The sequence below is a fragment of the Amblyraja radiata genome, chromosome 1, assembly GCF_010909765.2.
Source record: "Amblyraja radiata isolate CabotCenter1 chromosome 1, sAmbRad1.1.pri, whole genome shotgun sequence".
NCBI lineage: Eukaryota > Metazoa > Chordata > Chondrichthyes > Rajiformes > Rajidae > Amblyraja > Amblyraja radiata.
This window is the reverse complement of record NC_045956.1, coordinates 76,210,392-76,224,030: the sequence shown is the minus strand read 5'-3', so window position 1 is coordinate 76,224,030 and position 13,639 is coordinate 76,210,392. Positions and strand designations below refer to the sequence as shown.

The following is a 13,639-nucleotide window of genomic DNA, read 5'->3' as shown; positions in this document are numbered from 1 at the left end:
GCAAGAAAAAACGACATTGAAGACTCAAACTCGCGACCGAGTAACTGCCAGGATCGAGGCGCAAACTCGCGACCTAGCTCGGGGATTCAAGAATCCCCGAGCTAGGCCGCCTAAGGGCATGTAGCCCCGCTAGGGTGACATGAGTGCGAGAGGTGATTCAATGCTGCGGGCACATTTACAAATTCAGGAATTCATTCAACACACTGCATTTCATACAGACATTTATTCTGCAAGAAAAAACGACATTGAAGACTCAAACTCGCGACCGAGTAACTGCCGGGATCAAGGCGCAAACTCGCGACCTTGCGGATATGAGCCGAGCACTCTACCACTGAGCCAGCCATTAAAATCTACGCTAAAAAATTTCCATTCCGAAGGCCGACAAATTCTGAATTACGAAAAGTGTCTGGTCCCAAGGCTTTCGGATAAAAGGTTGTGCACCTGTACTTCTCATTTCTCTGCTGACCTTCACTGATAAATAAAATCTAACCATTTTCACATCTACACTAAGGAAACCCAATCCTCCCCACACCAGCAGCTTTCCAGCACATCACTGTCTCTGACCCCTTATGCTCATGCCTAACGTGCAGTACTAAAGGAACAGTACCGTCATCCAGCAGTAACTGTAGTGCAGACAGCCTGGTCAGCATATTATAAAAACAGGTGAAGTTGCAAAAAAAATAAAAAAATTAAATGAAAAAATATGAGGTTAAACTCACCAGGAAAAGTTAAATTGCCTGTGCCGCTCTTTCAAAGATAAGGCTGCCTGATAACCCTGTGGAAGTTTATACAATTGTGAAAGGCTTTAAACAGAGGGTGACAGTAAAACCAAAGGTCATCAATGCAGGATAGGTGCCAAGTTTGCAAGTTGAAATAAACTTCTTGCTCCAGAGAAGATAGTGGAACTGATCAACATGACTGGGGATGGAGGTGGTGTTGTGATTGGGGTAATAGGGATGAATGCTTTTCAGAGAATCTAAGTAACCATGTGGGACAGAAGGCAATGGACGGTCTGGTGGATGGAGTTAGATGAGGAAGGATGGGAAAAGGTCTAAGTGGGATACAGACATTAGCATGGACTGGCTGTGACACACGGTCTGTGTTCTATATCCAGCTGGAGAGTGGAACGGCGCTCCCGTCGGGGCGGCCCAGCTCGAGGGTAACGGCGCTCCCGTGAGGGCGGCCTGGCGCGGGGCTGAGACGCTCACGTGAGGGTGACCCGGCTCGGGGCTGGAACGGTGCTCCGGTGGCTGAGACGGCGTTCTGGCGGCGGCGGCCTGAGTCCGGGGTTCGGCCGCGGGCCAGTGGACGACGTCGTCAACAGCTGCGTCCGCTGGACTGGAGGGCGGCAGCTTCGACCACCCCGGGCCGCGGTGTTTGAACCGGCCCATTCGCGGAGCTCGGTGAGCCGCGGGACTGATCTACCATCGCCCGGTGGGGTATCGCCTCAGCGCAGAGGGAGAAGAGGAGGGAAGAGACTGCAGCCCTAAGATTTTTGCCTCCATCACAGTGAGGAGGTGCTTGGTGGACTCACTGTGGTGGATGTTAATTTGTGTTTACTGTCTGTTCTGTTGTCTATTATTGTATTATTGTATGTATGACTGCAGGCACGAAATTTCGTTCAGACTGAAAGGTCTGAATGACAATAAAGGAAATTCAATTCAATTCAATTCAATATTATCCCCCAAAGCCACTGTATTTGGATTTAGACAGGACCCAGTCTTCTCTTGCCGCTGATTCCAAATCCAAATATCTGATGTTCAAGCAGATAGTTGTCAGCCTTTGCATTACGTTTGATTGAAGCTGCTTCCCATGCCCTCTCCTTCACTCACCAAGACCGAGTGCCTCCACTGCTATCCTAACCTGCTTCTAAAGGTTTGAGCCTTACTTACCTCCAGACTCAATATTTTCCGAGCAACTCATAGAGTCATAGAGTCATACAACGTGGGAACAGGCCCTTTGGATCAACTTGCCCATGCCAACCAAGATGCCCCATCTAAGCTAGTCCCATTTGCCCGCGTTTGGCCCATATCCCTCTAAACGTTTCCGGTCCATATATATCTGCCTAGGTTTCTTTTAAATGGTGTTATAGTACCTGTGGAGAGCGAGGTGGGCTGTTGGAAACTACCGGCGAGTGCCGCAGAGTCGACCAAGGGAGGACCCGGCGACGGGTGGCCGAGGATGGGCCTGCATGAGGACTGGAGGTCGGACCGGCTCGCTGTGGGCACCGGAGGTTGGGCAAGGACGTGTGGCCGAGAACCCGGCATGGGGGGGAGAGAACAAAGTGGGACCATTGGGGATTGTAATGAACACATTGTAACTTTGTTGGCATCCTACACGTGGCAACTCTTTGCATTGCGTATAGTGGGCAAAACAAAGAATTTTACTGTGACATGTCACATGTGGTAATAAAGTATCAATCAATCAGCTACTTCCTCTGGCAGCTTGTTCTGTATATTTACCACCCTCTGAATGAAAATCCTGCCCCTCAGGTTCTTCTTAAATCTTGTCCCTCTCACCTTAAACTTATAGCCTCTGGTTTTTGATTCCCCTACCCTGGGTACCCTGAGCATTCACTCTATCTTTTCCCCTCATGATTCGGTACACCTCGATAAAATCATCCCTCAGCCTCCTGCACTCCAAGAAATAGAATCCTAGCCTGCCCAACCTCTCCCTATAGCTCAAGCCCTTGAGTCTCAGCAACGTCCCCATAAATCTCCTCAGCATTCACACCGTTCTTCACGCCATCCACCACCACCTTTTGCTTCCTTCAGTTAATTCATCCAGTTAATTAGCTCTCCCTGGATCACATACAATCTAACCTTCCAGAGCAGCCAGCCATTAAAGGCCTTGCTGGAGTCCATATAGACAATACCTAAGGCCTTGACATTGTCAACCTTTTTGGGTTTTTTTCTTAAAAAAACTCAATCAATTTCATAAGACACTATTTACACATACAAAACCATATCCACTGAACGTTAGAGCCTTTTAAACGCTCTGCCCCCTGTCACTGCTCCTCCAACCCCTCTTCAGTGTATTCTTTCACCTCCCTTGATCTTCATTCCTTCACCACTGTCCATCGGGAATCAGTTGCTTGGGCTGGAATTTCCCCCTGAACGTTTCCACCTCCAAGGTTGGTAAAGCCTTTCTTTTTGACATTTTTATGCCTCTCTGTCGTGATACTTAGTTGGCTGAATATATTTTATTTGACAATCTTCCTATGAAACAAGAGGGATGCTGGATGGATGCAAGTTGTCATGTTCAATTCATTTACTTAGGTTTTGGATCCTGTCCTCAAACCAGTCAGAAGAAGGGACTTGACCCGAAATGTTACCCATTCCTTCTCTCCAGAGATGCTGCCTGTCCCGCTGAGTTACTCCAGCATTTTGTGTCTACCTTTCATCATACACTCCACAGATTACTACTGAAAATTGGCAATTGACCATGCCATTCAAGTCTCCTGTAAGTCGGGAGACTGCAATCTGACACTGTTATCTGAAAAGACAATTCAGTCCAGTTTCTGTTCAGATATCATCCTATGCAACTCTTTCCCCATTTCATTCCTGACCCTACTCATTTTTGTTCACAATTGCACCCACATCTGTTTTCTTTTGGATGCTCTCAGAAACCTGTCTGCCAGTCTCCCTATCTCCTCCCTCGGTCCCCATTCTTCCCCATCTCCCACTTAACACTCACTAAATTCCATCTCTGAACCTACCCCCGAAAAAGTTTTGCGATAATGGAAATGTGGCTGCATCACCATATCTTGGGAATAAATAATATCAATAAACAGAATGAAAATGATGAGAATAGTAAAATAATGGCCTGACACACACTTGAAGATATTCAATTCATATCACACTCTAAACTGAATGTGTTGCTCTTTTAACGATGTTATGAATTTCAATTATACACAAGATAATTTAAAGTAAATTTATCAATTAAAAAAATAATAATTTGGAATGCAGAAGATAAAGTGCGTTAATATAGACTCTTTCACAAGTGAATAAAGCAAATATTTTTACCAGAATAAAGATAAAAACTGGATTCATTCAGTATATCTGATAGTGTCTGTAAAGAAAATTGTTGATATTTCGAATTGCCAAAAGCCTATCCTTAAAAATTTTTTTCCCCTTTGCAGAATATTTCCTACGTTTGTCTACCTGTCATTAGTTGCATCTAACAAACACACACAGGACTGATTTAGCTCTGTTTAGGCAGCACCTTCAGATGACCAGCTTGCATCTCATACCTGTGAATGAGCAGCTTCAAAGTCTTGTAGGAACCTTTCACCAATGTAATGGCCTCTAGTCTGTAGCCGCTCAGCTCCACGTCATTGATATTGACCACCTCGTCCCCCAGCTGCAGTTTGCTTGTGAGCAAGTCTGCTTTCCCTCCTTCCTCAATCTGCAAGAGAGAGTGGAAATAAAGACTATATTAAAGGAATGAATCTTAAGCTCAGGAGCCTTCAATCATGGCTGAAATTGACCTCCTGCAAGGCTCCAAGTTGCCTTGCTAATTAAACTGTGCCACGACACTTTTTAACCTTGACCCGTAGTAATGAGCAAAGCCACAGTCCTATGGTATTCATGGCACCACCTGCACAGAATTAGTGATTCACAGAATGCTGTGCAGAAAAGGTTGTATTCTTTTTTAATCTCAATGGTTTATGTAAGCACAGATACTTTAGCTCTGGACTTTGAACACATTCGTGTTGCCCAGCTTTTCAAGTTGTCCACAGCAAATCTTCTTTAACGAAGTGAAAAAAACCCAGTGTCATTGGGCTCATATGGAGAATTAAATGTAAGATTCACCACTCACTCACTTGAGTTGCATTTTCTGCAATTCTTTTTTATCATTATGTTCGAGAAAAATATTGCTAACTTTAATCATTTGGAAATAGTGGGTATTTTCCCAAGAAGATAACATTTTCGTTTCTGATTTTACTAAAACATTTTATGATCTCTTTTCTCATAATCAGTCTAATTGATCTAATCACTGCATGAAAAGAAATTAAAATAATGCTTTCAGACAGATCCAATGAAAAGTAATTCAGATCTCAAATGCTCACAGAAAACTTTTCTTTTATTAAATGCAGTTATTAGCTCACCGGTTTTGGAGTACAAATTTAATCTGATTTTCTGCAGATATACTAGGATAATTGCTGCTAATTTCCTTTTAAATTGACAGACTAAAGATCTCACAGGATTAGGATAAAAATGCTAAATTGGGTATAAATTATTTCCTTGCATACATGGGGAAGATTGGAGCATTGAGCCCTTTCTCATTATTCAGAAAAATAAAATCTGGTACTAAATTGTCTAATAACCGGCAGTAACCTTTGATCCCTCTGCATAGACCATCCAATGCCCTACTGTGGAAATCCAGACAATGATCTGCTAATCCTACAAAATGTACCCTTCACTATACAATGCTGAATGACAAAGGAATTCTTAAAAGCTTTTTTGAGATTTTAAGAAGAAAAATGGTCCCACAGAGAAATTGGAGACTGCTTCATACACAAGTTCTTTCTACAGGGCTGGGTAGCATTGGTCTTCTGAAGAATTAACTAAACACAATAGCTTCAAATCCTCGAAGATTTAAAGTTTCCTAAACAGCCTTAAAAATTGTATAACTTGCGAAAAACGTTTAACAAGTCAAATTAACTATGCTTAAAGGGTCAGGAATGCTTTGAAGGGAGGGCACAAAGGAAATTCCATCTTCAATCACCACCTACAACTTGGAAGTAATATGGAAATTAAAAGCAGAACTGTAACAGGGAAGGATTAAATAAATGTTCATTATTAATTACTGTAAATAGCTCACACAAGACCAACGTTATTCCATTACTGATGTGACAAGCTGTGATCCCAGCTTGATCCAAGTGCAGCCAAACACTCTTGTAGATCTGACATAAAGATTAGCACGTCATACAACATTGGATTTATCCAGTCCAAATTAGTTTCAGATCCAGTTTGAAAACATAAGGTTGGTTAACCACATCAATACGATTTGCAGCACTGAGGGACTCATACCATCTCAAAGACCCAAATTAAAATCGAGCCTGGTGCAATGAGAAACTAGTCTTCTCTCTTTGCTATCTGTGCTAACAGAGCACATCGCACTGAGCATTCAATTAATATTGGTCCGCAACATAAAATCTATGAGTGTTGGCATTAATTAGTCCGTAATGCAGAGTAAGTTAAACTATTTTATTTTGACCCAGCACCAAACTGGCACCTGGTTAGCCAGATCTCTCTGCATCACAGAATAGTAAACTTCAGAAGCACTGTGAAAGACTGCTTGTACTCATAACAGGCGAAACTATGATGGAGGATCATAGAAGATGTGTTCTGGCATACATATACCCATGGTTCTCTGTTCATCAGTGTGTCAGACACATGCAGGACCCAGAGTTATACTTGCAGACTCGGTGCAACTCATGTGAAGTTTTTAATTCTTCATTATGTTATTTTACACTATGCTTGGATTCGGTTGCAAAATATGTGATGCAATATAATGATGCGATCTTTATGTTGCATTTATTGCAGGTATGTCAGAGTATAAATGGGCTCTTTTTCCCAAAGCTGACATTCCCATCAACAGCAAAAAGTATCCATAGCACCAAATTCAGACACCTTGCATCTTGTGTCAGAACTAGCTGGTTCTGCAACAAATAAGAGGACATTTCATATTGTGTTTGAAGATTCTGTTAGTGAAATTGTTCACGTCAATTAGTCACTAAATGTAAACACAAATATCCACTATGGGAGCATGTATTAAATACTCCAGAAGATGTTTCCAGCCCTAAAACAACAGAGTTGATTATTGTACAGGAAGGAACGGCAGATACTGGTTTATACCGAAGATAGACACAAAATGCTGGAGTAACTCAGCAGGTCATGCAGCATGTGTGGAGAAAAGGAATAGGTGACATTTCCAGTCTGATGAAGGGTCTCGACCCAAAACGTGACCTATTCCTTTTCTCCAGAGATGCTGCCTGACCCACTGAGTTGTTCCAGCATTTTGTGTCTATCTTCAGAGTTAATTCTTCTTTGTTCCAGAACATAAAACGTGCTAAAAGCACAAGAACAGACACCTCGGCACATGACAATGATACCAACTTGAATTGCACATCAGCCTGCACATTGCCTATATTGATCCATTCTTTGTCAGTTCATGTGTCTATCTAAATGCTTCCTAAATGTGGCTATCGTATCTCCTTCTACCATTTTCATTTGGCAGCACATTGTGTAAAATAAACTTGCCTCGCATATCTCCTTTAAACTTTCTCTATCTCATCTTAAACCTACGCCCTCTAGTATTTGACATTTCTATCCTGGTATGAAGACACTGACTGTCTTTCCCATAGATGCGTCTCAAATTTTTTATAAACTTATTCAGGTCTCTCTTCAGTCTCTGACATCCCAGAGAAAACAATCCAAGTTTGCCAACCCCTCTTTATAGCTAATCCAGGCAACATACTGGTGAACTTCCTCTGTACGAGGCACGGGCCGTCAGGGTAGGCAAGTGGGCACTGCCTACCCCGACTAAAATTATAAAAAGGTAATTATTAAATATAAATAGTAAAAGGACGGGAGAATTATGTCTACCTAGGAGATCGATCTATTCGGTAGGCATAATTCTCCCGTGCCTTTCATCCGCAGTACATGTAACACGCAAAAGTATGTGCAGCTCATGTGCCATTGACGCTGCTTCAAGCCTTCAATGACAAGGGGAGCTGAAGGCAGCTGAAATTCTGCCTTTGCACCGTGGACTGCGTACAGCGCATGCGCAGCAGTCTACTGCACATGTGCAGCGCAAGTTTCTTGGCGATATTTTCAAACATGGATCGTCCTTATCTTAAAAGTATCTTAAGAAACAAAGAGAGAAGAATGGAGTTTGTGTACAAATATTGTGGTAAGTAGATTTCTTTGAGCTATATGTTTTTAAATACAGTATTTCAACGCAATGAAGACGCTATTTTTGACCCAAAAATAAGGCACAAAAATTTACCTGCGTCTTGGAGGCCGAAGGTTAGGTTGTTAGCCAAGATAGACTTAGCTATCGCTCAGTACAGCAACATCAAGAGCGATGTTGCTATACTGAGGGATAGCCAAGTATATCCCTCATTGCTGGCAGCTGATGGGAAGCGGCTGTAAAGTTCTGAATTGGCTGTAAAAGGACAACGCCACTGGGGGGGGGGGGGGGGTCGGGGATCATGCCAGCAACTCACTCACTTACCGCTGCCGCGACGCTCCGGGCATGAAGCCACTGCATTGTGGCCGGGGAGGGAAGTAGCTTGGGTGGCTGCGAGCGACCGCCAGGACCAGACAGCGGAACCGGTCGCCACCTCAGCGCCTTCTGCCGGCCCGCTCACCTCTGGCAGTGCTCTCCGTCTGAACATCTCTCACCTGCCGCTCGCCAGCCTCGCTCATGTCAGCCACTTCCCTCAAATCCTTAAATTCCGACTGCCGCCGGGAACAGGACATGGCCTCACTTGACTCGCGGGCAGTGGAGCTTACTCCTGTGTCAGCGCAAGTAACCTCAATTGGTCCCTTGATTGCGCTGACACAGGAGTAAGCTCCACCGCCCGCTGTCCTGTTATCCATCGCCCGCTGACCCGCTCTTGAGCTGGTCCCCTCACTGTCCAGTCTACATTGAAATACACGGACCGGGCAATGAATGCCATGCAGTGTCACCCAGTGCAGCAAGTGAGGCCTGTCCTGCTCCTGGCGGCAGTCTGAAATTAAGGATTTGCGGGAAGCAGCTGACATGAGCGAGGCCGGCGAGCGGCAGGAGAGAGGTGTTCAGACGGAGAGCACTGCCAGAGGTGAGTGGGCCGGTGGAAGGCACTGAGGTCCTGGCGGCCGCTCGCAGCCACCCAAGCTGCTTCCCTCCCCGGCCACAATGCGGTGGTTCCGCGCACTGAGTGCCCGCGGCAGCGGTGAGTGAGTGAGTGAGTTGCTGGCATGATCCCCAACCCCCTCCTTCTTAACGCTCCTGCCCTCCCCGCAACTTTACTCCTGGCCAGACTCCCCACACGCTGTGAAAGGAACTCTCCCCCCAATTGATCCCTTGAACTAGTATTGTCATTTAATAAGATCACAACTGATTGAAATTGTCCCGGTGTGCTCCCGTTTCTCCCAACATCTCTTCACTTGCCGTCACCCTCCACCCCCAACCATTCAGTAATTCAGAATGGAGGAGATCTGGAAGCCCTGGACAAATTGAATTGTTACTTTCTTTATTTTTATTTTTATTTATTTTGAGCGTGAGAAATGTTATGCCCCGCCAGCCTTCTTTCAAAATTTAGCAACTCAAAATGGTGGTGGGTCTTCGACGCAGGTGCATCTCCATTGCCGGGAAATATGGTACTTTATTAAGAGATATGGCTTTTGAAGACTTTATAGAAGTCGACTGACAGCTTACGGAAAGGAAAACAATGAGCGCATGCGCGGTTTAAGATTTTTTAAAAGCCGACTGACTGCCTACCCTGAGTAAGTACTCACGGCACGTGCCTGCTCTGTACCTTCTCCAAAGCCTCCACATCCTTCAGAACTGCATACTCCAAATGTAACCTAGCCAAAGTTTTATACAGCTACAACACGGCTTCTCAGCTTTGATACTCAAAGCCCCAACCAATTAAGGTAAGTGTAGCCTATGCCTTCTTTACTGCTCTATGTATTTGTGTGGACACTTGCAGGGAAAGATGGACTTGTACCCTAAGATCTCTCTGTACATCAATGCTCAACATGGTCCTGCCATTTACCGTATACCTTCCTCTTACATTGAATCTCCCAAAGTGCAACACTTCATATTTGCCCAGATTAAACTCCATTTATCCACCGACTTTATTGTTGGACATGTGGAAAAATTGCAGATGTCAAGCTGAGTTGCAGCATATGAAGATTGATCATTGCAAAATCATTCATTCTTTCACCTATGTCCATTTATTACCTACTGACTGTTTCTGCAAAGGAATGGTTTATGCATGATCTGATGCCTTTGAAAAAAGACCATCTAAGAAGTAACTAACAGAGCAGCTGAAATTCATTGCACTGTGTCAAAGAATGACTGCACTTCAGAGAAAGATAATGTTAGCAAAACTGTTCAAAGTGATTGGCAGATGAACTTTTGCAAAAATATCAATACCTTCAAGAATGCACCTCCGTGAAGTTCATCTTGATAGCACAAATATTTAATAATGCACCAAGGTTGCATTTACAAATCAATGTTATTTAATTATTGAATAAGAATTGCTGGACTTTGCCCTTCGCTGCCTGCTGAAGCAGGCCAGTAACAGTGCCTTATAAATAGATAGGAGTACATGGTATTTCAAACAAATACAGGCCCTGCTGTGTTTCACATAACTTGTCTTGTAAGATACTTAAGATTTGCCTGATAATTTCTTATTTGTTTCTAGGTCAACAATAATTGGATTTTGGAGGCAACATGTCACAAGTTCAAGGAATATTTTTCAGGCATGAAGGGGTAGTTTTATGAAAGAACTCATCATGATGTCTTAATCTTCAAAGAAATTCTTGGGCTTAAAGTCAGAATATCACCATGCACATTACTGCATCGTAAACATAATTCTCTGAGACATTGCACTTGTTTATCAACACTGTGTTGATAGCAGTCTATTTGAAAGCTTTCTGCCTGTTATTCCCATCCATTTCAATTTCTAGTACGAAATGACTGAGTTACTCCAGTACTCTGTGTCTATTTGCAATGTTAATATTATGAGCATATATGAAGGAACCATCCTCTCACTTGAGGAAGTTAAGTGGTTGAAAGAAAACCAAACCACACAAAAGGAAATGTTTCTCTTAAGCCTGTGGAATCAAACACAATCATTACCTTTAAGACAGAAAATATTGGAAATAGTCAGCAGACCGGAAGCGGAAGGCTACTGTGCAAAGACAAACAGGGTTAATATTTCAGCTAGAAGACTTTTCATCAGTACTGAGAAAGAAAAAAACAAGTCCATTCTAAGTTACGGAAAGAGTGGAGGGATGGATAGGAATATTCTGATAGGGCAAGGCTCAGGTTCCAAGGTTCTGCTGCTTTCTGGAGCCATCAAATGAAAGGAAATGCTTTAGAGAGAGAGAGAAAACATACAAATAGGCTTTTAAAAACTGAAATGCTGACCTTAAACCAATTGGAAAATGTTGTGCCATTGTCTTCCCAATTGGCTGATCTGCTCTTCTTCCTCTACTTCTCCCCTTCTCATGTGTCTTTCTAACAGCATGAGATGCAATACCTGCCCAATTCAACAATTTCAGATAACTTGCTTTTTTCATTTGTGCCATAACTAGACAGTTCTGCTCTAAAGTTATCCATATGTAATATTGATTCAATTTGTCTTCACCCCAGAGATGCAGGCGCATCTGCTGAGCATTTCCCACATTATCCTTTGGGCTTTCATTCTTTGCAACAGCTATGGCCTGCATTTAGAACACAGAAGAGTACAGCGCAGGAGTGGGCCCTTCAGCCCACAATGTTTGTGCCAGACATGATGCCAAGATAAACTGATCACATCTGCCTGTACACGATCCACTGTCCACTATTCCTGCACTTCCATGTGCCTATCCGAAAGCTTCTTAAACGCCACTATCGTATCTGCCTTCATCACCACCCTAGGCAATTTATTCCAGGCCACCACTACTCTCAGTAGGTATGTTACAAAACTTACCTTCAGCGGCGCTGCAATTCTGCCACTGGCCGTGTGCGCGATTTTGGCGCGTTTGAGGGGGGGGGGGCGGGGTTAAAACGGGGTTTTTTCCCGACCTGGTCCTGAATTATATTTGTTGGAGTGCAAGATCGTTCCTACGGCCGTTCTGTGTGTTTTAAAAAAAAATTCACCCGACAAGATAATCGCCGGAATGATTTTAAAACCAGCTTCTGAAGCTGTCAATGCCGACAACGGGGACGGATTTTATGGAGGACCAGGTAAAAGAAAGTAGTTTATTTTTATGTATAAAAGTGTTTCTTAAGATGTATTTAATTCACATTTTAAGTTGCGAAACGGTGATTTTTCCCCCCGAAGAACCGGCAGTGTATTTGCTGCCGATATGGGGGACTAAATTCACCGCATCCTGAACGTTCCAAATGGTCCCGTTCCAGAAAATCCCACTCGCAAGCTGATTTAAATGGCCATTAATTTACAGGTATTAAACATTAAATTCCCTCCATTTGGCCTATAAACCCATGACAATGAGATTTAAAAATTATGTTATATTCTGAATTCTTGTGTGAATATTATTTGGACACTTAGGCTATTTAAAAATGTTAATCTATTCTTAAGAAATGGATAGATGTTTAGATCTAGTAATTGAATTTTGTAATTAGCTACAATTACGTAACTAACTAATAATATGCTTTAATTTCAAGTCATCTAAGTAAGATTGTTTCATATTTGTTTCAGAATGCTTCAATCTAAAATAACTGTAAATTTCTTTCAGTTCTCTTAAATTTTAAGAAAGTTATCGGCTTTTAAATGTTCTCGATCACAGCTTTTGTGTTAAGTCAATGAAAAAGCAATAGGGAACAAGATGCCAATTTCCGAGTATGAAAATGGCCATAACTTTTTTAATACTGAAGATATGAAAGTGAATTAGGTGTCAAATTAAACTTCTTTTTATGCTTTATCTGATGGGATAAATTAAAGACTTGATTTTTAAAATCTCAAAATTTTGTAACATTGCTACTCTCTGTGTAAAAAACTTGCCCCGCATATCTCCATTAAACTTTCCACCTCTCTCCTTATAGCTATGTCCTCCAGTTTTAGACATTTCCATCCTGGGAAAAAGGTTCTGACTGTTGACCCTATCCATGCCAACACAGTTATTTCACAGGTCTTACATGTCCCTTTGCTATTTTCTTCTCTCTAATGACCCCCATTAATCTATTAATCTAATGGCTCCCTAAGCAGATGAATCAAGTAACTCAGAGATATTCCCTTCATAGAGTCATAGAGTGATTGCCCAGAAACAGACCCTTCGGCCCAACTTGCCCACACCAGCCAACATGACCCAGCTATGCTAGTCCCACTAGTCCCACCTGCCTGCATTTGGCCCATATCCCTCCAAACCTGTCCTATCCATGTCCAGTCAGTGCATTCAGAAATTATTCAGACCCCTTCACTTTTTCCACATTTTATTATGTTACAGCTTTATTTTAAAATTGATTAAATTATTTTTTTTATCATCAATCTACACTACAAAGTAATTATAAAGAAATAACAAATATCACATATACATAAGTATTCAGACCCTTTGTTATGACACTAAAAATTGAGCTTAAATTCATCCTGTTTCCATTGATTATCCTTGAGATGTTTCTACAACTTGATTGGAGTCCACCAGTGGTAAATTAAATTGATTGGACATGATTTGGAAAGGCACCTGTCTATATAAGGTCCTAGAGTTGACAGTGCATGTCAGAGCAAAAACCAAGTCATGAAGATGAAGGAATTGTCTGTAGACCTCCGAGACAGGATTGTGTCGAGACACAGATCTGGGGAAGGGTATAAAACAATTTCTGCAGCATTGCTGGTTCCGAAGAGCACAGTGGCTGCCGTCATTCTTAAATGGAAGAACTTTGGAACCACCAGGACTCTTCATAGAGCTGACCG

General features: G+C 42.6%; 1 protein-coding gene across 3 annotated transcripts in view; it reads right to left on the bottom strand.

The window, feature by feature from the left end:
• shroom3 (shroom family member 3) overlaps window positions 1-13,639 on the bottom strand; it is a 414,116-nt gene that overhangs the window by 210,575 nt on the left and 189,902 nt on the right. For all 3 annotated transcript variants that reach the window (XM_033024746.1, XM_033024756.1, XM_033024767.1), the window contains exon 2: window positions 4,253-4,407. In XM_033024746.1, coding sequence (XP_032880637.1) covers window positions 4,253-4,407 — 155 coding nt within the window. The remainder of the gene's footprint in view (window positions 1-4,252; window positions 4,408-13,639) is intronic.